Source organism: Artemia sp. Qi Xiang Cuo, chromosome 19, assembly GCF_049724085.1.
Source record: "Artemia sp. Qi Xiang Cuo chromosome 19, ASM4972408v1, whole genome shotgun sequence".
Classification (NCBI taxonomy): domain Eukaryota; kingdom Metazoa; phylum Arthropoda; class Branchiopoda; order Anostraca; family Artemiidae; genus Artemia; species Artemia sp. Qi Xiang Cuo.
This window is the reverse complement of record NC_142812.1, coordinates 56552808-56577230: the sequence shown is the minus strand read 5'-3', so window position 1 is coordinate 56577230 and position 24423 is coordinate 56552808. Positions and strand designations below refer to the sequence as shown.

The following is a 24423-nucleotide window of genomic DNA, read 5'->3' as shown; positions in this document are numbered from 1 at the left end:
TTACACATATTTATAAGTAGTAGGCTAAATATGTCACTGAGTTATATATTTCTGTATATAGCTTATATAGGCCAAGTCAGTGAGTTACACATATTTATAAGTAGTAAGCTAAGTATTTCACTGAGTTATATATATATATATCTGTATATAATTTATATAGGTCTAGTCAATGAGTTACACATATTTATAAGTAGTAGGATAAATATGTCACTCGGTTATACATTGCTGTATATAACTTAGACATTCATAGTCAGTGAGATAAACATATTTAAAAGTAGTAGGCTAAATTTGTCACTCAGTTATATATTTCTGTATATAACTTAGATAGGCCTAGTCAGTGAGTTACACATATTTATGAGTAGTAGGCTAAATATGTCATTCAGTTATATATTTCTGTATATAACTTAAATAGGCCTAGTCAGTGAGTTACACATATTTATAAGTAGTAGGTTAAATATGTCACTGAGTTATATATTTCTGTATATAACTTATATACCTAGTCAGTGAGTTACACATATTTTTAAGCAGTAGGCTAAATATGTCACTCAGTTATATATTTTTGTATATAACTTATATAGGCCTAGTCAGTGAGTTACACATATTTATGAGTAGTAGGCTAAATATGTCCCTGAGTTATATATTTCTGTATATAACTTATATAGGCCTAGTCAGTGAGTTACACAAATTTTAAGTAGTAGGCTAAATATGTCACTGAGTTATATATTGCTGTATATAGCTTATAATCGCCTATTCAGTGACTTACACATATTTATAAGTAGTAGGTTAAATATGTCACTCAGTTATCTATTTCTGTATATAACTTATATAAGCCTAGTCAGTGAGTTACACATATTTATAAGTAGTTGGCTAAATATGTCACTGATTTATATATTTCTGTATATAACTTATATAGGCCTAGTCAGTGAGTTACACATATTTTAAGTAGTAGGCTAAATATGTAACTGAGTTATATATTTCTGTATATAACTTATAGGACTATTCAGTCATTTTCAGATATTTATAAGTGGTAGGATAAATATCTCACTCAGTTATATATTTATGTATATAACTTATATAGGCCTAGTCTGTGAGTTACACATATTTATAAGTAGTAGGTTAAATATGTCACTTAGTTACATATTTCTGTATATAACTTATATAGTCCTAGTCAGTGAGTTATGTATATTTATAAGTAGTAGGTTAAATATGTCACTGAGTTATGGCCTTTGCAAAAAAAAGTGATCCTTTATCTGGCATCCCCCAGGCCATTCAGCGTGTCCCCAGGTGGCGATAGGGAACGCTCTACAGATATGTAGGGTACCTCCATAGGAGGCATGGACCAAGGGGGGACCTTGTCCCTGGGGGTCCATAATAGAATCTGGGGCGCGCTTGCCCGGGGTCATAAATACAGGCGGAGGAGGAAGAAGGCCCCTCAAATGTACACTCAAAAGGGCCCACTGGTTTGTCCACAAGTTCCATGAGTTGCAAACCTTCTCCCAGCAATAGGTTAAGTTGCATGGTGATGCAGAACACCATCGCGGGATGATCCTCTATTGGAGTACAACTCCGGCAGGGCGGAATATCCAGATCTAAGGACAGCAGCCTCTGCAAAAAGCTGCCTTAATCCTTTTTGGTTACCATCAAGACTGAAGACCTTGTGTTAAACTCTATTTCTAATTAAGGAGTGGCGCCCCTCGAGGAAATTATTGCCTAGTAAACGATACAGCATTTGCACGAGATTCTGATTAATGGATAATTCTTCGGGGATTGGTATGTTTTGATGGGCGTCTTTGGGCTGAAAAACCTCTTCCTAGCTGATTTATCTATTACGGGTTGCCTCCCCGTAGTAGCATAATATTTGTAGGCATGAATATGTAATGAGTCGGAGGTAATAGGCTTAATATTGTCTATTCTTGATTTTGAATCTTCTTGGCATAGAAGCATCATCAAGTGCTGAAAAACAAATTTTGACCAAGATGGGCCAAGAATTGCATACAACACCCATTAATGGAGGTTCCCGAGACTTCTTTCTGCCCGGTTCTAAGCTAGATTAAGCATTTCGGCGTAGAATTGAGAAGACATGTGATCCCTTTCCTGCATTGGTATCCGGGATCAGTGCTTTTCCTGAGGCGAAACAAATTTCAATGATTTAAAGAACATGAAAATTGGAACTTGGAATGTTACGACATTAAAAAATGACTGTCTTATCGACATTTTGACTGACGAATTCAAACGATTCGAATTTGATTTATTAGGGGTTTCAGAAACTCAAATCCCAGGGGTAGTAAGCATGAAAATAGGTGATATAGAATTTTTTTACTCAGGTAGGAAGGATGGGTTACATAGATAAGGAATAGAGCTCATGATGAATAAGGAAGCTGCTAAGTCTTGTTTAGGCTGGGAAGGTATTAATAATAGAATACTAATTGCTCATTTTATGACTAGAAAGTTCAGGGTATCAGTTATAGTAGTATACGCCCCTGTAGAACCGACTGATGGAGATACTAGTGACTCAGATGAATTTTACTTACAGTTACAGGAGCAAATAGACAAGGTCCCAGGTAGAAATATGATGTTATTACTGGGAGATTTTAACGCCCAGGCTGGTAGAAATAAGGATAGATGGTATCCCAGCTTAGGTAAATTTGGTGTAGGAAAAGAAAACAGTAATGGATACAGACTTTTGCAATTTTGTAGGTATAACAATCTAGTTATAACCAATACGGTGTTTGGTCATAAAATGGCTCATAATCTAACATGGTATTCACGTGATGGTAAGACAGCAAACCTTATTGATTATGCTATAGTAAACCGAAGACTGGCAGGATCAATACAAGATACTAGGGTATATAGGAGTGCTGTTATTGATGTTAAAAGTAAAGATCACCATCTAGTAGTGTCAAGGGTTAATTTAAAGCTGAAATATCGGAAGGGTAATTACCTCCCGGGAAGTTATGATGTTAGTAGACTCCAGGATGAGAATTTGAGAGAAACTTTCCAGGAACAGTTGAATACTAAACTTGAGAGTTTAAAGTTTGATAATGTGGAAGAGGGTTGGAATAATTTTAGAAAAATAATTTGTGAAGTTGCTTAAGGTGTATTGGGGAAGAAAGCTAGAACTGCAGCTAAGAATATTAGTTAAAAAGTTTTAGGTTTAATAGAAAGGAGAAAGGACTTGTACAAAAATTATCTGAGTGAAAGATCGCATGAAAACAAAATAAGTGTAAGGAAAGTGGAGAAAGCATTGAAATATGAGCTAAGAAGGTGTGAGGTGGAGGCCATGGATAAAATTGCCGAGGATTTAGAAGATGCAGCTAGACGGCATAATAGTAAAATATTGTACTGGCACGTTAACAAATTGAGAGGTAGTAGTCAATCCGGACTTGTCCCAGTTAAAGATAGGAAAGGGGTGGCAATTAGCGATAAGGAAAAAGCTAAAGCGAGATGGGCCGAACATTTTGAGAATTTGCTTAACAGAGATAGAGTTGCAGGAAAAAATATAGAGTAAAATGAAAAAGTTTGTGAGACCTTGGATGTGAAGGAAGATTTGTTTTTTGAGGAGGAATTAGCCACAGTACTAAAAGGATTAAAGAATAATAAGGCTCCAGGTGCTGATAGGATAGTAAATGAGTTTCTTAAATAAGGTGGCTCTGAGGTTAGAAATAAGTTATTGAAGATTATTAATATGATTTTTGAAAAGGAGGAAGTACCTAACGATTTTAGGAAAGCCATAATTAAACCACTGTATAACAAAGGTGATAAGATTGAGTGTGGTAATTATCGAGGCATTAGTCTGGTCTCTGTAGGTAGCAAATTTCTTAGTAATATGATTCTTTTTAGACTTAGAGATTCCTTAGACAAATTTTTAAGAGAAGATCAGTAAGGTTTTAGAAAAGGTAGAGGATGTGTTGACCAAATTTTCACTCTTAGGTTAATAATTGAGAAGTGCCTAAGTTTTCAAACACCTTTGGTCCTCAGTTTTATAGATTATGAGCAAGCGTTCGATTCTGTTGATAGAGAAGCTTTAGTAAAGGTTTTATCCTTGTATGGTATACCAGACAAATACATTAAAGTGATTAGTGCTATGTACGAGAATAACACTGCTGCGGTTAAGGTAGGAAATGAGGTTAGCAGCTGGTTTTGTATTAAATCAGGAGTTAAGCAGGATTGTGTTCTATCCCCCTTTATATGGATTATTTTTATGGACTTTATTTTAAGGAGCACAGGAAAGGCAATGAGAGACCACGGAATTAAATGGGTAGGAAAATTTCTCCTGGACTTGGATTATGCTGATGATTTAAGCATCCTAGATGAAAGTGTGAGCAAAATGAATGAAATTTTAGAGGTTTTGCGAGCTCAAGGTGCTAGAATAGGTTTGAAAATTAATGTTAAGAAGACTAAGTCACTAAGGCTAGGAATAAGTGAAGATGAAAAGGTGACGTTGGGTAACGAAACGATTGATCAGGTGGGCAGCTTCACTTACCTTGCTAGTATTATTAGTAAAGACGGTGGGAGCAATGAAGATATTAAAAGTAGTATAGCCAAGGTTCAGGGCGTTTTTTCACAGTTAAAAAAGTCTGGAAGAATAGGAAGATAAATCTGCAAACCAAGATTAGAATATTAGAAGCTACAGTGATGACAGTGGTCAGATATGGCTCTGAAGTATGGACGATCCGAAAAGCGGATGAAGATTTGCTAGACGTTTTCCAGAGAAATTGCGTAAGGATTGTTCTGGGTACCCGGCTGACTGACCGTATTTCAAACAATAGGCTATACGAAAAATGTGGTTTAATACCGCTTTCTAGGTCTATAATGAAAGAAAGGTTGAGGTGGTTAGGGCATGTTGTGCGGATGAAGGATGACAGATTGCCGAAGATTGTTCTTTTCGGCCAACCATCTAGGGCTGAAAGGAAAGCAGGTCGTCCCCGTCTGGGGTGGGAGGACATCATAAAGAGAGATTTAAAGGAAATGGGAACTTCGTGGGCGGGTGTAAAAAGGAAGCTTTGAATTGATTGGGGTGGAGGAGGAGCGTGCGTAGCTGCGTTGGCCTCAGGTGGCTTGGTGCTGCGGTGAGTTGTTAGTAGTAGTAGTAGTAGTGCCCTTTTTAATAGTCGAAAGTGATTAGAGGACAACTAGCCCCCCCCCCACGCCCCTCATTCCCCCCAACACATCCAATAAAAAAATTTGAGATAGCCATTTTGTTCAACGTAGTTTATTTCCAGATAGAAAATATGTTTTTCAGGGGGATACTCCCACAAAACCCTCAGTGCAAGGGTTTTAAGTTATGCCCTGGGGGCATATAAGGTTTTTATAGAAGGCGTTGTCGTAGAAACTCCAAAAAATCGCAGTAAATTGGAAATTCAAAGGGCTAGTGTTCTTTTTAATAGTCAAAACGGATTGGAGGGCAACTAGCCCCCCCCCCCCTACGCCCATCGTTCCTCCAAACACATCCAATTAAAATTTTGAGGTAGCCATTTTTTTAGGCGTAGTTGATTTCCAGATAGTAAATATGTTTTTGAGGAGGACAATCCCCCACAACCATCGGGGCAAGGGTTTTAAGTTATACCCTGGGGGCATATAAGGTTTTTATAGAAGGCGTTATCGTAGCAACTTCAAAAAAGGCTCATTCGATTGGAAATTCAAAGGGCTAGTGCTCTTTTCAGTAGTCGAAACTGATTGGAGGGCAACTAGCCCCCTCCCCCCACGCCCATCTTTCCCCGAAACACCTCCAATCAGAATTTTGAGGTAGCCATTTTGTTCAGCGTAGTTGATTTCCAGATAGTCAATATGTTTTTGAGGAGGAAACTCCCCCACAACCCTCGGGGCAAGGGTTTTAAGTTATGCCCTGGGGGCATATAAGGTTTTTATAGAAGGCGTTGTCGTAGAAACTTAAAACTTCAACTGATTTCCTGATAGTAAATATGTTTTTGAGGAGGACAATCCCCCACATACCTCGGGGCAAGGGTTTTAAGTTATGCCCTGGGGGCATATAAGATTTTTATACAAAGCGTTGTCGTAGAAACTTCAAAAAAGGGTCATTCGATTGGAAATTTAAAGGGCTAGTGCTCTTTTCAATAGTCGAAACTGATTGGAGGGCAACTGCCCCCCCCCACGCCCAGCTGTCCCCCCAACACATCCAATCAAAATTTTGAGGTCGCAATTTTGTTCAGCGTAGTGGAGTTCCAGATAGTAGATATATTTTTGAGGAGGACACTCCCCCAATACCCTCAGGGCAAGGGTTTTAAGTTATGCCCTGGGGGCATATAAGGTTTTTATAGAAGGCATTGTCGTAGGAACTTCAAAACAGGCTCATTCCATTGGAAAATCAAAGGGCTAGGGCCCTTTTTAATAGTTGAAAGTGATTGGATGGCAACTAGCCCTCCCCCCCCCCCGCGCATCATTTCCCCCAACGCATCCAATAAAAATTTTGAGATAACTATTTTGTTCAGCGTAGTTGACTTCCGGATAGAAAATATATTTTTGAGGAGGACACTCCCCCACAGCCCTTGGGGCAAGGGTTTTAAGTTATGCCCTGAGGGCATATAAGAACAATGCTTGCACAAGGTATCATTTATTATTTTTTACTTTAGAGCAGGGCACTTCGTATCGAAGAATTTGTTGTAGAAACTTCGAAAAGGGATCATTCAATTTGATATTGGATTGGCTTCTGCCCTTTTTAATAGTCGAAAGTAATTAGAAGCCAACTAACACCCCTTCCACGCCCACCATTTCCCGAAACACATTCAATCAAAATTCTGAGACAGCCATTTTGTTCTGCCTAGTTGAGTTCCAGATAGAAATTATGTTTTTGAGGAGAAAACTTCCCCATAGCCTTCAGGGCAAGGGTTGTAAGTTATGCCCTGGGGGTATATAAGGTTTTCATAGAAGGTGTTGTTGTAGAAACTTCAAAAAAGGCTCATTCGATTGGAAATTCAAAGGGCTAGTGCCCTTTTGAATCGTCGAAAGTGATTGAATGGCAACTAGCTTCCCCCCCCCACGCCCAACATTCCCCCAAACACATCCAATCAAAAATTATGAGATAGCCATTTTGTTCAACGTAGTTTATTTCCAGATATAAAATATGTTTTTGAAGTGGATAATCCCCCACAACCCTCGGGGCACGGGGTTTAAGTTATGCCCTGGAGGCATATAAGGTTTTTATAGAAGGCGTTGTCGTAGAAACTCCAAAAAAGCTCATTCAGTTGGAAATTCAAAGGGCTAGTGTTCTTTTCAATAGTCGAAACGGATTGGAGGGCAACTAGCCCCCCCCCCCCTACGCCCATCTTTCCTCCAAACACATCCAATTAAAATTTTGAGGTAGCCATTTTTTTAGGCGTAGTTGATTTCCAGATAGTAAATATGTTTTTGAGGAGGACAATCCCCCACAACCATCGGGGCAAGGGTTTTAAGTTATACCCTGGGGGCATATAAGGTTTTTATAGAAGGCGTTATCGTAGCAACTTCAAAAAAGGCTCATTCGATTGGAAATTCAAAGGGCTAGTGCTCTTTTCAGTAGTCGAAACTGATTGGAGGGCAACTAGCCCCCTCCCCCCACGCCCATCTTTCCCCGAAACACCTCCAATCAGAATTTTGAGGTAGCCATTTTGTTCAGCGTAGTTGATTTCCAGATAGTCAATATGTTTTTGAGGAGGAAACTCCCCCACAACCCTCGGGGCAAGGGTTTTAAGTTATGCCCTGGGGGCATATAAGGTTTTTATAGAAGGCGTTGTCGTAGAAACTTAAAACTTCAACTGATTTCCTGATAGTAAATATGTTTTTGAGGAGGACAATCCCCCACATACCTCGGGGCAAGGGTTTTAAGTTATGCCCTGGGGGCATATAAGATTTTTATACAAAGCGTTGTCGTAGAAACTTCAAAAAAGGGTCATTCGATTGGAAATTTAAAGGGCTAGTGCTCTTTTCAATAGTCGAAACTGATTGGAGGGCAACTGCCCCCCCCCCGCCCATCTGTCCCCCAAACACATCCAATCAAAATTTTGAGGTAGCAATTTTGTTCAGCGTAGTGGATTTCCAGATAGTATATATGTTTTTGAGGAGGACACTGCCCCACCGCCCTCGGGGCAAGGGTTTTAAGTTGTGCCCTGGGGACATATAAGGTTTTTATAGAAGGCGTTGTCGTAGAAACTTCAAAAAAGGCTCATTCGATTGGAAATTCAAAGGGCTAGTGCCCTTTTTAATAGTTGAAAGTGATTGGATGGCAACTAGCTCTCCCCCCCCCCACGCCCAACATTCCCCCACACACATCCGATCAAAATTTTGAGATAGCCATTTTGTTCAGCGTAGTTGACTTCCGGATAGAAAATATATTTTTGAGGAGGACACTCCCCCACAACCCTCGGGGCAAGGGTTTTAAGTTATGCCTTGAGGGCATATAAGAACGATGTTGGCACAATGTATCATTTATTGTTTTTTTACTTTAGAGCAGGGCACTTCGTATCGAAGAAGTTGTCGTAGAAACTTCGAAAAGGGCTCATTCAATTGGAAATTGGAGTGGCTTGTGCCCTTTCTAATAGTCGAAAGTGATTGGAAGGCAACTAACAACCCTTCCACGCCCACCATCTCCCGAAACACATCCAATCAAAATTTTGAGACAGCCATTTTGTTCAGCGTAGTTGATTTCCAGATAGAAATTATGTTTTTGAGGAGAAAACTCCCCCAAAGTCTTCAGGGCAAGGCTTATAAGTTATGCCCTGGGGGTATATAAGGTTTTTATAGAAGGTGTTGTTGTAGAAACTTCAAAAAAGGCTCATTCGATTGGAAATTCAAAGGGCTAGTGCCCTTTTGAATCGTCGAAAGTGATTGAATGGCAACTAGCTTCCCCCCCCCCACGCCCAACATTCCCCCAAACACATCCAATCAAAATTTTGAGATAGCCATTTTGTTCAGCGTAGTTGATTTCCAGATAGAAAATATGTTTTTGAAGATAACACCCCCCCCACAGCCCTCGGAGCAAGGGCTTTAAGTTATGCCCTGAGGGCATATAAGAACGATGTTGACACAATGTATCATTTATTATTTTTTTCCTTTAGAGCAGGGCACTTCGTATCGATGAAGTTATCGTAGAAACTTCGAAAAGGGCTCATTCAATTAGAAATTGGAGCGGCTGGTTCCCTTTTTAATGGTCAAAAGTGATTGGAAGTCAGCTAACACCCTTTCCACGGCCACCATTTCCCGAAACACAACCAATCAAAATTCAGAGATAGCCATTTTGTTCAGCGTTGATGATTTCCAAATAGAAATTGTATTTTAGAGGAGAAAACTCCTCCACAGCCCTCAGGGCAAGGGTTGTAAGTTATACCCTAGGGGCATATAAGGTTTCGAAGGTGTTGTCGTAAAAACTTCAAAAAAGGCTCATTCGATTGGAAATTCAAAGGACTAGTGCCCTTTTTAGTAGTCGAGAGTGGTTGGAGGAAAACTAGCCCCCCCCCCCCCACGCCCATCATTCCCCCACACACATCCAGTCAAAATTTTGAGATGGCCGTTTTGATCAGCGTAGTTGATTTCCAGATAGAAATTATGTTTTTGAGGAGGACAATCCCCCAGAGCCTTCAGGGCAAGGGTTGTAAGTAATGCCATTGGAGCATATAAGGTTTTTATAGAAGGAGTTGTCGTAGAAATTTCAAAAAAGGCTCATTCGATTGGAAATTCAAATGGCTAGTGCCCTTTTTAATAGTCAAAAGTAATTGGAAGGCAACTAACACCCCTTCCACGCCCATCATTTCCCTAAACACATGCAATCAAAATTTTGAGATAGCCATTTTGTTCCACGTAGTTAAAGTTCAGGAAATTATACCTTTGAGCAGGACACTCCCCCCACAATGTTCAGGGCAAGGGTTATAAGTTATGCCCTGGGGGCATATAAAATTTTTATTGAAATTTTTGTCGTAGAAACTTGAAAAGGGGCTCATTCGAATGGACATTCAAAGGTCTAGTGCCCTTTTTAATAGTCGAAAGTTATTTGAGAGCAACTAGCCCCCCTCTCTTGCCCACCTTTTCCCCAAACACCTCCAATCAAAATTTTTAGATAACCATTTTGTTCAGTGTTGTAGATTTCCAGATATTTCCCCCATAGCCCTCAGGGCAAGGGTTGTAGGTTATGCCCTTGGGCATATAAGGTTTTTATAGAACGCGTCGTCGTAGAAACTTCAAAAAGTTTCTGCTCGTTTTGAGTTTGACTCGGTTATTTACTGTAATTTCTGTTCGTTTTGGGTTTGATTTATTTATCGATGCTGATTTGTGGTAGTTTCACGCTTGGTAGATTATTTGATTTTATTTTTGCTCATTTTTTGTTGAAGTGAGTTCTTTACTTTTCTTTGAAAAACTTATGTTTTGGAAAAAGTTTTTTTTAATTAATAGCAATTAAAATGGCAAAAGTTTTACCTCGCACGTTTAACAAATTAAATCTTATTAACAAATTAAATCTAATTTTAACAAATTAAATCTTAAATATTATTGTAAAATTTAACAATACTTGGGAAACGATATAGCACCCTACTAAATTGCCATAATTGATCTAATTACCCGAAATGCAGATTTGTCACTTTTACCAATGTTATACAAATTTAGCAGCAGCAAAACTGAATTTCCTAGCCTAAATACATTTTAAGCTGCTTATCTGCCAATTCTATTTACAGGATATAAATATATAGATATTTAACTAATAAATAGATAATTCACAAATTAAAGGATAGTAAAATTCTATTTAATAGGATACGATATTCTGTTATGATACCAGAGGCAAAACTGATGACAGTGGTAAGGCATGGTTCTGAGACATGGACACTCCAAAAGGCGGAGGATTTTTTAGATGTTCTCCAGAGGAATAGTCTACGGATTCTTTTGGGCATCTCACTGACCGTATTTCAAATAGTAAGCTGTACAAAAAATGTGGTTCTATCCCGCTTTTTAGGGCTACATTGAGAAATGGTTGAAATGGCTAGTACAGATTCTGCAGATGAAGGATGGCAGACTACCAAAGATCTTCCTTTACGTCCAACAATCTAGGGCCAAACAAAAAGCAGGTTGCACCCGATTAGGGTGGGAACAAGTCATAAGGATGGACCTGATAGAAACCGGAACTTCTTGGAAGGTCCAAACAAAAAGCAGGTTGCACCCGATTAGGGTGGTAACAAGTCATAAGGATGGAAATTATGGAAACAGGAACTTCTTAGAAGGGTCAAACAAAAAGCAGGTTGCACCCGATTAGGGTGGGAACAAGTCATAAGGATGGACATGATAGAAACAGGAACTTCTTAGAAGGTCCAAACAAAAAGCAGGTTGCACCCAATTAGGGTGGAAAAAAGTCATAAGGATGGACATGATAGAAACCGGAACTTCTTAGAAGGGCCAAACAAAAAGCAGGTTGCACCCGATTTGGGTGGGAACAAGTCATAAGGTTGGACATGATAGAAACCGGAACTTCTTAGAAGGTCCAAACAAAAAGCAGGTTGCACCCGATTAGGTTGGGAACAAGTCATAAGGATGACATTATGGAAACTGGAACTTCTTAGGAGGGCCAAACAAAAAGCAGGTTGCACCCGATTAGGGTGGGAACAAGTCATAAGGATGGACATAATAGAAACCGGAACTTCTTAGAAGGTCCAAACAAAAAGCAGGTTGCACCCGATTAGGGTGGGAACAAGTCATAAGGATGGACATGATAGAAACCGGAACTTCTTGGAAGGTCCAAACAAAAAGCAGGTTGCACCCAATTAGGGTGGGAACAAGTCATAAGGATGGACATTATGGAAACTGGAACTTCTTAGGAGGGCCAAACAAAAAGCAGGTTGCACCCGATTAGGGTGGGAACAAGTCATAAGGATGGACATAATAGAAACCGGAACTTCTTAGAAGGTCCAAACAAAAAGCAGGTTGCACCCGATTAGGGTGGGAACAAGTCATAACGATGGACATGATAGAAACTTGAACTTCTTAGAAGGTCCAAACAAAAAGCAGGTTGCACCCGATTAGGGTGGGAACAAGTCATAAGGATGGACATTATGGAAACTGGAACTTCTTAGGAGGGCCAAACAAAAAGCAGGTTGCACCCGATTAGGGTGGGAACAAGTCATAAGGATGGACATGATAGAAACTGGAACTTCTTAGAAAGTCCAAACAAAAAGCAGGTTGCACCCGAGTAGGGGGGAAACAAGTCATAAGGATGGACGTTATGGAAACTGGAACTTCTTAGGAGGGCCAACCAAAAAGCAGGCTGCAACCGATTAGGGGGGGAACAAGTCATAAGGATGGAAATTATGGAAACAGGAACTTCTTAGGAGGGCCAAACAAAGAGCAGGTTGCACCCGATTAGGGTGGGAACAAGTCATAAGGATGGACATGATAGAAACATGAACTTCTTAGAAGGTCCAAACAAAAAGCAGGTTGCACCCGATTAGGGTGGGAACAAGTCATAAGGATGGACATGATAGAAACCGGAACTTCTTAGAAGGTCCAAACAAAAAGCAGGTTGCACCCGATTAGGGGGGGGGAACAAGTCATAAGGATGGACAAAATGGAAACAGGAACTTCTTAGAAGGTCCAAACAAAACGCAGGTTGCACCCGATTAGGGTGGGAACAAGTCATAAGGATGTACATAATAGAAACATTAACGTCTTAGAAGGTCCAAACAAAAAGCATGTTGCACCCGATTAGGGTGGGAACAAGTCATAAGGATGGACATTATGGAAACTGGAACTTCTTAGGAGGGCCAAACAAAAAGCAGGTTGCACCCGATTTGGGTGGGAACAAGTCATAATGATGGACATGATAGTAACCGGAACCTTCTTAGAAGGTCCAAACAAAAACCAGGTTGCACCCGATTAGGGTGGGAACAAGTCATAAGGATGGACATTATGGAAACTGGAACTTCTTAGGAGGGCCAAACAAAAAGCAGGTTGCACCCGATTTGGGTGGGAACAAGTCATAAGGATGGACATGATAGAAACCGGAACCTTCTTAGAAGGTCCAAACAAAAAGCAGGTTGCACCCGATTAGGGTGGGAACAAGTCATAAGGATGGAAATTATGGAAACTGGAACTTCTTAGGAGGTCCAAACAAAAAGCAGGTTGCACCCGATTAGGGTGGGAACAAGTCATAAGGATGGACATGATCGAAACCGGAACTTCTTAGAAGGTCCAAACAAAAAGCAGGTTGCACCCGATTAGGGGGGGAACAAGTCATAAGGATGGACATTATGGAAACTGGAACTTCTTAGGAGGGCCAAACAAAAAGCAGGTTGCACCCGATTAGGGTGGGAACAAGTCATAAGGATGGACATGATAGAAACTTGAACTTCTTAGAAGGTCCAAACAAAAAGCAGGTTGCACCCGATTAGGGTGGGAACAAGTCATAAGGATGACATTATGGAAACTGGAACTTCTTAGGAGGGCCAAACAAAAAGCAGGTTGCACCCGATTAGGGTGGGAACAAGTCATAAGGATGGACATAATCGAAACCGGAACTTCTTAGAAAGTCCAAACAAAAAGCAGGTTGCACCCGATTAGGGTGGGAACAAGTCATAAGGATGGACATGATAGAAACTTGAACTTCTTAGAAGGTCCAAACAAAAAGCATGTTGCACCCGATTAGGGTGGGAACAAGTCATAAGGATGGACATTATGGAAACTGGAACTTCTTAGGAGGGCCAAACAAAAAGCAGGTTGCACCCGATTAGGGTGGGAACAAGTTATAAGGATGGACATTATACAAACCGGAACTTCTTAGAAGGTCCAAACAAAAAGCAGGTTGCACCAGATTAGGGTGGGAACAAGTCATAAAGATGGACATTATGGAAACTGGAACTTCTTAGTAGGGCCAAACAAAAAGTAGGTTGCACCCGATTAGGGTGGGAACAAGTCATAAGGATGGACATGATAGAAACTGGAATTTCTTAGGAGGGCAAAACAAAAAGCAGGTTGCACTCAATTTGGGTGGGAGCAAGTAATAAGGATGGACATGATAGAAACTGCAACCTCTTAGGAGGCCAAACAAAAAGCAAGTGGCACCCAATTGGGTTGGGAATAATTCATAAGGATGCACACGACAGGAACTGGAACTTCTTAGGAGGATGTAAAGAGAGAGGCTCTGAATAGGTTGGGATGAAGCAGGAGCGCGCGTAGGTGGTTTGGCCACAGGTGGCTTGGTGCTGCAGTGAGTTCCTAGTAGTAGTAGGAGCAGTATATCCCATCATATTTTTAAAGAAGGGAAGAGTCAGTCAGAGCCACAGTTTATAGACAGTAAGCTTATCGCCGATCATTTCTGGTCATCGTGAACAAAAAGCTCCTCCCACTTCTTTCTGCCTTAGCTTGTTTAGCCTGTTTCTGAATATACCAGTAAGCTTATCGCAGATCATTTCTGGTCATCGTGAACAAAAAGTTCCTCCCACTTCTTTCTGCCTTAGCTTGTTTAGCCTGTTTCTTTCCACTCGCACCCCTGTCCGGGTTTTTATAATGGGAGAGATAGAGAATGATCATACTGCTATATTCTGTCTACTGTGGTCAGAGCAGTTTTTGATATACTAAGTTTTACATAAATATGTTTTAGCATTTAAGTAGGCTAGAATAGGCTTTTCAGGGATAGTGAGGAGTCAATAACCCTGACTATCCCTTTCAGGGGTTGTACGTGTGAAAGGACGTTTGATGTAAAACCTTCTACTTAGGGAGCTTGCAACTGGAAAATTATGATCTAAGAAACTGAGTGCTTTGAGGATTCATATGTAGAGTTGATTCAATGGTATATAAAACTAATGGTATATAAGGGAATGGTATATAAGTCAATATAATATAAACTCAATGGTATATAAGGGAAAAAGAAATAAATTCTAACCTAAGTTTGACATTTTTGTTGCGAAAAAAAACTTACTCTGTGTGAGCTGAAGTGAATAATGAAGAGACATCAGTAAAATGTTGTTTCCGATTTAAATTCATAACAGTTCCGATTCCACGAACTACAACACCTGACTCTCCTTCCAAGTCGAACATTTGCTTATAACTACAAAAAAAAAATTGTAAAATTTATTTAAAATTTTTAAATTATGTAAAAATCATAACAAAAAAGAAATTTTGTATCAGACAGACAATCAAAAGGTTTTATTTCACGCTGCTTGATTCCAAAGAACATTAGCTAAAATAATTACGCAAAACTCATTTGTGTCTTTTTCAGAAAAACTGAAATTTATATCTTTTACGTTAAATAGATGGCGTTGACTTATTTGCGGCAAGATTTGCAGGTTTAATTTAAAAATGTAAGAAAGAAATATATTTTTAGCGACTGGAAAGGAGTAGAAAAGAAGAAAGGAGTAGAGTAGGAGTCGGAGAAAGGAAAGAAAAGAACCATAATATTGCCACCGGAAAGGAGTAGAAAAGAAGAAAGGAGTAGAGTAGGAGAAAGGAAAGAAAAGAACCATAATATTGCCACTGGAAAGGAGTAGAAAAGAAGAAAGGAGTAGAGTAGGAGTAGGAGAAAGGAAAGAAAAGAACCATAATATTGCCACTGGAAAGGAGTAGAAAAGAAGAAAGGAGTAGAGTAGGAGTAGGAGAAATGAAAGAAAAGAACCATAATATTGCCACCGGAAAGGAGTAGAAAAGAAGAAAGGAGTAGAGTAGGAGTAGGAGAAAGGAAAGAAAATAACCATAATATTGCCACTGGAAAGGAGTAGAAAAGAAGAAAGGAGTAGAGTAGGAGTAGGAGAAAGGAAAGAAAAGAACCATAAGATTGCCACTGGAAAGGAGCAGAAAAGAAGAAAGGAGTAGAGTAGGAGTAGGAGAAAGGAAAGAAAAGAACCATAATATTGCCACTGGAAAGGAGTAGAAAAGAAGAAAGGAGTAGAGTAGGAGTAGGAGAAAGGAAAGAAAAGAACCATAATATTGCCACTGGAAAGGATTAGAAAAGAAGAAAGGAGTAGAGTCGGATTAGGAGAAATGAAAGAAAAGAAACAGAATATTGCCACTTGAAAGTAGTAGCAAATAAGCCAGGAGTAGAGGTGGAGTATGAGAAAGGAAAGAAAAGAACAATAATATTGCCACTGGAAAGGAGTAGACAAGAATAAAGGAGTAGAGGAGGAGTATGAGAAAGGAAAGAAAAGATCCTTAATATTGCCACTGGAAAGGAGTAGAAAAGAAGAAAGGAGTAGAGTAGGAGTAGGAGAAAGGAAAGAAAAGAACCATAATATTGCCACCGGAAAGGAGTAGAACAGAAGAAAGGAGTAGAGTAGGAGTCTGAGAAAGGAAAGAAAAGAACCATAATATTGCCACCGGAAAGGATTAGAAAAGAAGAAAGGAGGCGAGGAGGAGTCGGAGAAAGGAAAGAAAAGAAACGTAATATTGCCACCGGAAAGGAGCAGAAAAGAAGAAAGGAGTAGAGTAGGAGTCGGAGAAAGGAAAGAAAAGAACCATAATATTGCCACCGGAAAGGAGTAGAAAAGAAGAAAGGAGTAGAGTAGGAGTCGGAGAAAGGAAAGAAAAGAACCATAATATTGCCACCGGAAAGGAGTAGAAAAGAAGGGTAGAGTAGGAGTAGGAGAAAGGAAAGAAAAGAACCATAATAGCCACTGGAAAGGAGAAAAGAAGAAGGGTAGAGTAGGAGTCGGAGAAAGGAAAGAAAAGAACCATAATATTGCCACCGGAAAGGAGTAGAAAAGAAGAAAGGAGTAGAGTAGGAGTAGGAGAAAGGAAAGAAAAGAACCATAATATTGCCACTGGAAAGGAGCAGAAACAAAGAAAATGAATGAACTTCAACTCTGTTGATATCTATGCGGCATAGCTCTGTAGGAATGTAGAGATAGACAAGCACGATGTTGTATGATTAAAAAAATCAATCACAATATGTTATTAGCCAGTTCCTTTGTTCACAATAGTCAAATAAATAAAAACTTTATTTCATAACAACAAACTGAATTAGTGGCAATATTATCGAGATCACATAATAAAATACAGGGATAAGCTTTAGTTTTGAAGTCACTCACTAGCTTTCAGTGCTCATTTAGTTCATGAGCTGAAATATTAGCAAAATATGACGAGTGAAGAGTTTATTCTTGAGAGAAGGCAATATTTCAGAGGGGGGCCTAACATTCGGAAAACTACAAAAAAGGCAAATCAAACTATAAATAGCTAGCCTCATTTTTCGTTCAGTATGCCAGACACAAGTAATCTATCTTGGTGGTGCATGCCACGTGCCGACCAAGACACACAGTGAAAAGAAAATCAGAATATGTTTATTATACACTCACAAGCATTATCAGAATCCTGGACTTGAAAAATATGGTCTCCAGGGCCATATAAACAATAGTATAGCATTTGGGATAAAGGCAATGCTCAAACTTAAGTTAATAAGACGCCGTTTTTACCTGCATTCATTTGAGTTCCTTTATTTTTGCTCTTGTCTTTGTTTTGTTCAATTTCCTTTTCAATTTAATGTCCTTAATTTTCGTTCTTTTTCTTTGTTTTGTTCTATTTCCTCTTCAATTCAGTTTTCTTTATTTTTTCCAGGTCAGCATTTATCAATAGGCACAGGCCTCCGGGCGCAAAATGCCAGGGGGCGTAACAAATTATCACTGAGTATTTTTTTTCTTCACAAAACTGGACTGATGGGATTTACCGTCAAAGTGCTAGGTGCACTCTGCTGCCGCGCAGCCTATTCACAGAAAAGTGATTTTAAAACCATTCAGGAATTCTGTGGCCGCTTATAAACTGTCAGATATCTCCCAAAGATGGCAGCTGAGAGTTCGGTATCACCTCTCTCTTGCATTACTTTTGGCTCAGCAGTTGCGTCCTGTTTAATGCTTTCACTATTGGGTTCTCTTGCCTTTGCAATTTCATGGGCAGGCTAGAAGATTTAGTTGAAAGACTTCGTTTTTCATGTATTATATATATGTATGGGTTTTGTTAAGTTTTATTCTTATTAACAAACTTAAATAATTAATAACCCCCTGTATTTTCGGCAATTTCCCTAAAAATCTCACAAAAACGGAGCGGCGCTAATGTTTGGGCCTAAAAGCGTCAAAGCCTTAAATCCGGGCCTGTTTTTGTTCCTTTTCTTTATTTTCTTACAATTCTTTTTCAATTTAATTTCCTTTATTTTGTTTATTTTCTTTGTTTTTGTTCCATTAACTTTTCAATTTAATTTCCTTTATTTTCGTGGAAGTTAATACGGAGGTTGATTTCTTTTGTTTGCACTCGATCATAATCTTTTTACTTACTTTCAACAATAGAACTTTAATGGCTGATGTACAGCCACTTTTTAGCCCAGCTTAAAGCAGATGCGAGGATTCAGGTTACATAAATGGACAGTTCAAAAAAATGGAAAGACAATATTTCGATTTAAACAGGAATCATAGGCACCGCAATAGCGCTGCCTAAGTAAAGAACGATATTGGCCCAATGTATTTTTTTGGGTGGGGGGTTAGACCAGGGTACTTCGTATCGAATCGTAGAAAATTTAAAGGGACTCATTTGATTGGAAATTGGAAGGGCTTGAGCCCTTTTTTAATAGCCGAAAGTCATTGGATGGGAACTAACACCCCTTTCCCGCCCACCATTTCCCCAAAAACATCCAATCAAAATTTTGATGTAGCCATTTTTTTCACAGTAGTTGAAAGATCCAAAAATTATGTCTTTGAGGAGGACACCCCCCCCCCCCCCGAACCCTCAGGGCAAGGGTTGTAAGTTATGCCTTGGGGGCTTATAAGGTTATATAGAAAGGGTGATCGTAGAAACTTCAAAGAGGGCTCATTCGATTGGGAATTGAAAGGGCTAGTGCCCTTTTTAATAGTCGAAAGGGATTAGAGGGCAACTAACCCCCCTTCTACGCCCATCATTTCCCAAAACCCATCCAATCAAAATTTTGAGATAGCAATTTTGTTCAACGTAGTTAAAAGTTCTGGAAATTAGGTCCTTGAGGATGGCAACCTCCACCTAATCCCTCAGGGAAAGGGTTGTAAGTTATATCCTGGGGGCCTATAAGGTTTTTATAGACAGCGCTGTCGTAGAAACTTCAAAAAGAGCTCGTTCAATTGAAAATTGAAAGGGCTAATGCCCTTTTTAATAGTCAAAAGTGATAGGAGGGTAACTAACCCCCCTCTCACGCCCACCATTTCCCCAAAAACATTTAATCAAAATTTTGAGATAGTAATTTTGTTCTACGTAGCTGAAAGGTCCGGAAATTATGACTGCGAGTGAAAAACCCCCCACAGCCCCATGACAAAGGTTGTAGGTTATGCCCTGGGAGCATACAAGGTTTTTATAGAAAGTATTGTCGTAGAACCTCAAAAAGGTTTCATTCAAATGGGAATTGAGAGGGCTAGTGCCCTTCTTAATAGTCAAAGGTGATCGGAAGGCGAATGCCCCCCCTCCACTCCTACGCCCATCACTTCCTCAAACCCTTCAGACCAATATTTTGACAGAGCCATTTTGTTGAACATAGTTGATGGATCCAGAAGATATGTCTTTGAGTATGACAGCCCCTCCCCCCACAGCCCTAAGGACTAGGGTTGTAAGTTATGCCCTGGGGGCATTTAAGTTTTTTTATAGAAAGCGTTGTAGTAAAAACTTCAAAAAGGGCTCATTAGATTGAAAATTGAGATGACTATTGCCTTTTTTAATAGTAGAAAGTAATGAGAGGGAGAATTCCCTCCCCCCACGCCCATCATTTCCCCAAACACTTCCAATCAACATTTTGGTATGGCTATTTTGTTCAACGTAGTTGAAAGGTCTGGAAACTGTGCCTTTGAGGATGACAACCCACCCCACTACCCATAGCTCTCAGGAGAAGGGTTGTAAGTTATGCCCTTGGGGCATATAAGGTTTTTATAGAAATTGTTGCCGCAGAAGCTTCAAAAAGGGCTCATTCGATTGGAAATTAAGAGGACCAGTGCCCTTTTTATTAGTCAAAAGTGATCAGAGGGCAAATGACCCCCCTGCCACGCCCATCGTTTCCCCAAACACTTCCAACCAAATTTTTTCAATAGCCATTTTGTTCATGATATTTGAAAGGTCCGGAAATTATGTCTTGGAGGATAACAAATCGCCCCAGCCCTTAGGGCAAGGGTTGTAAGCCCTGGGGGCATATAAGGTTTTTCTAGAAATCTCGGTCATATAAACTTCGGAGGGGCCTCCTTGTATTGGTATCAGACACTCTGGTGCTCTTTTTAAGATTCAAAGTGATCGGAGGGCAGCTAACCCCCCCCCCCCACACACACACACGTCGTGTTTTACCGAAATACATGCAATTGAAATTTTGATATAGCCATTCTATTCAAAATAGTCTAAATAGCATTTAACAAGACTTTTGGGGTTGAAATAAACCCCAAAGATTAGGGGCAAGGGTTGTAAGTTATTCCCGGGGGGTATTTAAGGTTTTTATGGAAGGGATGGTTACTTACCTTTAGAAGAGGCTCATTTGGTTGAAAATTGGAAGTTCTAGTTCCTTTTTAAGCGTCAAAAGTGATGAAGGGCATTTAGCCCCCCTCCCTCCCCTACAACCCCTCCTTTCACCAAACTCATCTGATTGAAATTATGAGATAACGATTTTTTTTTCAAAATAGTCCAAAGAACATATAATAATGCCTCTAGGGATTATACAACCCCCCCAGCGCCCTGGGGATAGGGTTGTAAGTTATTTCATGATGGCATATAAGATTTTTATGGGATGGGCGGTCGTATAAACATTATATGGGGCTTATTTGATTTGAAATTGGAAGTCAGAGTGTCCTTTTTAAGAGTCAAAGTGATTTGAGAGCAAACAGTCCCCTCCCCCTCCTCCACGCTCATCATTTACCTCAACACCTCCAACCAAAATTTGGATATAACAATTTTGTTCGTCATAGTTGAAGGTTTTAGAAATTGTGTCTGTGAGGAAACACCCCCCCCCCTACAGCTCTCAGGGAAAGGGTCGTAAGTTGTGCCCTTGGGGCATATAAGATTCTTATAAAAAGGGTGGTCGTATATGCTTTGGAGGGTACTCATTGCATTGATAATCGTAAGTGCTAGTACCCTTTTTAAGAGTCAAAGTGATGAGAGCGCAGCTACTCCCAATCTCACACACACAAATACGTCGTGTTTTCCTGAGATGTATACAATAGATATTTTGAGATTTGAGATAGTCCTTTTATTCAAAATAGTTCAAATATCATATAACAAGGCATATGAGGTTGATACGAACCACCAGATCCTGAGGGCGAGGGTTGTAAGTTATGCACTGGGACATTAAAGGTTCTTACGAAAAGGATGGTTGTATAAGCTTTAGAGGTGGCTCATTTGGTTGAAATTTGAAGTTCTAGTTTCCTTTTAAGAGTCAATGAGGTCAAGTACCCCTCTTTCCACCAAATGCATATGTTTTAAATTGTGCGATGGCTATTTTGTTTAAAATAGTCCAAAGAACATATAAAAATACTTCCAGGGTTGGCACAACCCCCCAGAACCCTGGGGCAAGGGCTTTAAGTTATGCCCTGGGGGCAAATAAGGTTTTTGTCGAATGGGTGGTCGTATTAAATTTAGATGGGTCTCATCTGATTTTAAATGGGAAGTTATAGTGCCCTTTTTAAGGGTGAAAGTGATTTGAGAGACCCTCCCCCTTGCCCATCATATACCATAACATAAATATCCAGACAAAGTTTTGAGACATCAATTTTTTCAGCATTATTTAAAGGTTCAGTAATTATGCATAGCAATAGTTGCAGTAGCATTAGTAGCAGTATGCAAATAGCAGCGTTTTTCAACATCCCCTTCAACACACGATGAAATTTTTAACTTATTACCATCAACCGGTCCTGAAGCATTGCTGCTACGTCCTTTTGACAACCTACATGAGCATAGAGTGTTTCGATATATTTCAATATAGTTACAATATTGCCCAAAATTTTCGCCTCAATATCCTTAGGTTTATTAGTTGTAGTAGTAACACCTTTAAATATAGTAGTAGCAGTAGGAGTAGAGTTAATAGTAGTAGTCTTAGTTTTACTAGCAGTAGGTTAGTTCAACATCCCCCACAAAAATCGTTTTAAGTTTTAATTTCACACACGAAACTGTTACTAAGATATTGCTGATATGCCCTTTTTACAACCTGCATACGGATGGCAGGTTGTCATCCGTACAGCAGAAATATTCTCTGAAAATTTCCCCTTCATACCTTCATAGATTGTGAATTTTAAGCTAGCCAAAAGACACTGTGTGTATTCATTTAATGCAGCTTCTACGGTTACTGTAGCTAACGACACTAATGGCATTAAGTTGAAACTTTTAGGGAACGTTTAGGAAGAGTTTCAATTAAACGAAAAACCTGTATGCATGCAGGTACTAAAATGGTATATAAGCACTAAAGGGCATTTAAGGACATAGGCAGCAACGCTCTATCATAGTTAGTAGTATCATTGATATTGGAGCTAATTTGATTGAAAATAAAGTTCTAGTATCCTCTTAAGAGTCAAAAGTGATTGGTGGGCAATCAGCCCTCCTCTTTAGCTCATAATTCTTCAGACACTTGCAATCAAAATTTTAAGACATCAACTTTGTTCAGCTGAATGGTCTAGTAACCATATCTCTAGGGTTATTGGGTAGGTCAACCCCCCACAGTTATGTAATTTGACCAGTTTGCTTAAAAACTAAATGTTGCTTTAAAATTAAATCAAAACACACCGTTTGTATGCTGGTTGCCAGTAAGACATCCCAGCAATATACCAAGAACAACTGAGGGTATTAAGTTTAAATTCTCGGGGCTACTTCTATTACTACTTCTGATCTTAAATTTTACTAAATCAAAAGAGTATAGAATCAGAATCAGAATCATTTATTAACATAAAAGCTTTCGTAGTCAGGGTTTAAATCCCGACTAAATCGCGCTATTATTTACAAAGTAAACAAAGACACAAAAAAATTAATACACATGTCACTTATTGTAGACAGAAACATAAACAGGCACAAACGAATTGCTGAAGCGATTAGTGCAACACTTGGGCTGGGCTAGCTGTGTTGCTTTTGATCTTGTAGTTACTTTTTTTTTCTGCATTGGGGGTAGTATATTTCTGTGTTTATTACTTGTCAGAAGAAACTGGCCAAATTTACAGATAAGTTGAAAACGGCGAACGTGGAGTGACGGCAAATTTAGTTTAGACAGTGCTGATTCGTAATCGGTGTACTGATCAGACAGTATGGCCTTCACCGCTCTTTTCTGGACTGATTCGAGTACTTCGCTCATATAGGCAGTGTTCTGAGCCTGTGGACCCCATACAGGGCACGCATACTCTAATATCGGGCGAATATATGTCAGGTAGGCTGTTTTCAATTGCGGCACTGAAAATCCAAATCTTCGCATCAGTAAAAGGGTACGCATGGCACAGTTCGCCTTTTTCACTACCTCTTGGACGTGGAGGCTAAACGAACAGTCAACGCTGAACGTAACACCGAGAATAACTGCCGACGATACGCTTTGGTATGGTGGAGGGGGGCACTGAAAATTCCTTTTGAGAGGGTTAAATCGAAGAATTTTGGTTTTCGTTTCGTTGATTTGGAGGCTGTTTTCAGAACACTGATCTCTAAAGTTGTCGATAAATGATTCACTGAACTGGGGAACGGTTTGAGACTTCTCAATGAGGTATTTTAAGAGGGTGGAAAGGTCATCTACGAATTTAAACCGTTCGTCAAAATCGACCAGGACGAAGTTGATCACCGCAAAGAACAACAAGGCAGCGAGTTTAGTGCCTTGTGGGGCACCACACGTAAGCTCAGACCATTCCGAATCAGAATCACCCGGGTAGAGACCATATACACTCTGTAGTCGGTCGCGTAAGAAATCTATTATTAATAATAGAATATGTCTGCAAGCTCCCATAACCTTCAGATTGTTCACTGCAGTATAATGGCGTATCAAGTCGAAGGCTTTTTTATAGTCGGCTAGGAGGAGATCTATAATTGTGCCTCCTTGGACAAGCCATTCGACAATAAGGTGATGCAGGCGCACAAGATAAACAGTTGTACTACTACCTTTCAAGCACCCGTATTGGTATGGATCAAGAGAGCCCTGGATTTGTGACATAAGCTTATTATATATAAATGATTCCACTACCTTAGAGAGGTTCGGAACTATTGAAATTTGGCGGAGTTGGTCGCAAGATTTCGGGTTTTTCACTTTTGGAATGACGCGCACATAAGATCTCTTCCAAACACTGGGGAACACTTGTTCGCGAAAACACTGGTTAATAATAGAGCTGAATGGCTTTGCGAGAAAGATGGAGAAATAACAACTGACAGGGAGTCGCGTAACAACTTGACAGGGAGTTCACCAGGGTAAGACGCACAGTTTACTTTCAGTTTCTGAAGTTCCTTAAAGACGGCATATTCAGATACTTCACATATCCCATCAGTCCCGGTGTCAGCAATGATACTCTCAATTTCTGAGTTTGTGATTGATGGGTA

At 39.7% G+C, this 24423-nt stretch overlaps 2 protein-coding genes across 2 annotated transcripts in view; both read right to left on the bottom strand.

Moving 5' to 3' along the window:
• LOC148941036 (C2 domain-containing protein 5) overlaps window positions 1-24423 on the bottom strand; it is a 290635-nt gene that overhangs the window by 250883 nt on the left and 15329 nt on the right. Inside the window, exon 5 of the mRNA XM_089105147.1 lies at window positions 14882-15010. Coding sequence (XP_088961273.1) covers window positions 14882-15010 — 129 coding nt within the window. The remainder of the gene's footprint in view (window positions 1-14881; window positions 15011-24423) is intronic.
• On the bottom strand, window positions 17588-24043 carry LOC148941037 (uncharacterized). Its single transcript, XM_089105530.1, has 2 exons — window positions 23003-24043; window positions 17588-17650 (listed from the first exon to the last, which is right to left on the bottom strand). Exons 1-2 carry the CDS (start codon window positions 24041-24043, stop codon window positions 17588-17590), a joined length of 1104 nt encoding a protein of 367 aa, XP_088961656.1.

Coding starts and splice junctions, on each gene's coding strand:
- LOC148941037 (XM_089105530.1), bottom strand. CDS start 24,043: ATGTCACAAATCCAGGGCTCTCTTGATCCATACCAATACGGGTGCTTG. Junction 17,651..23,002: donor CCCCAATGCAGAAAAAAAAA/GTAACTACAAGA, acceptor TTCTGTGAATAG/GCTGCGCGGCAGCAGAGTGC.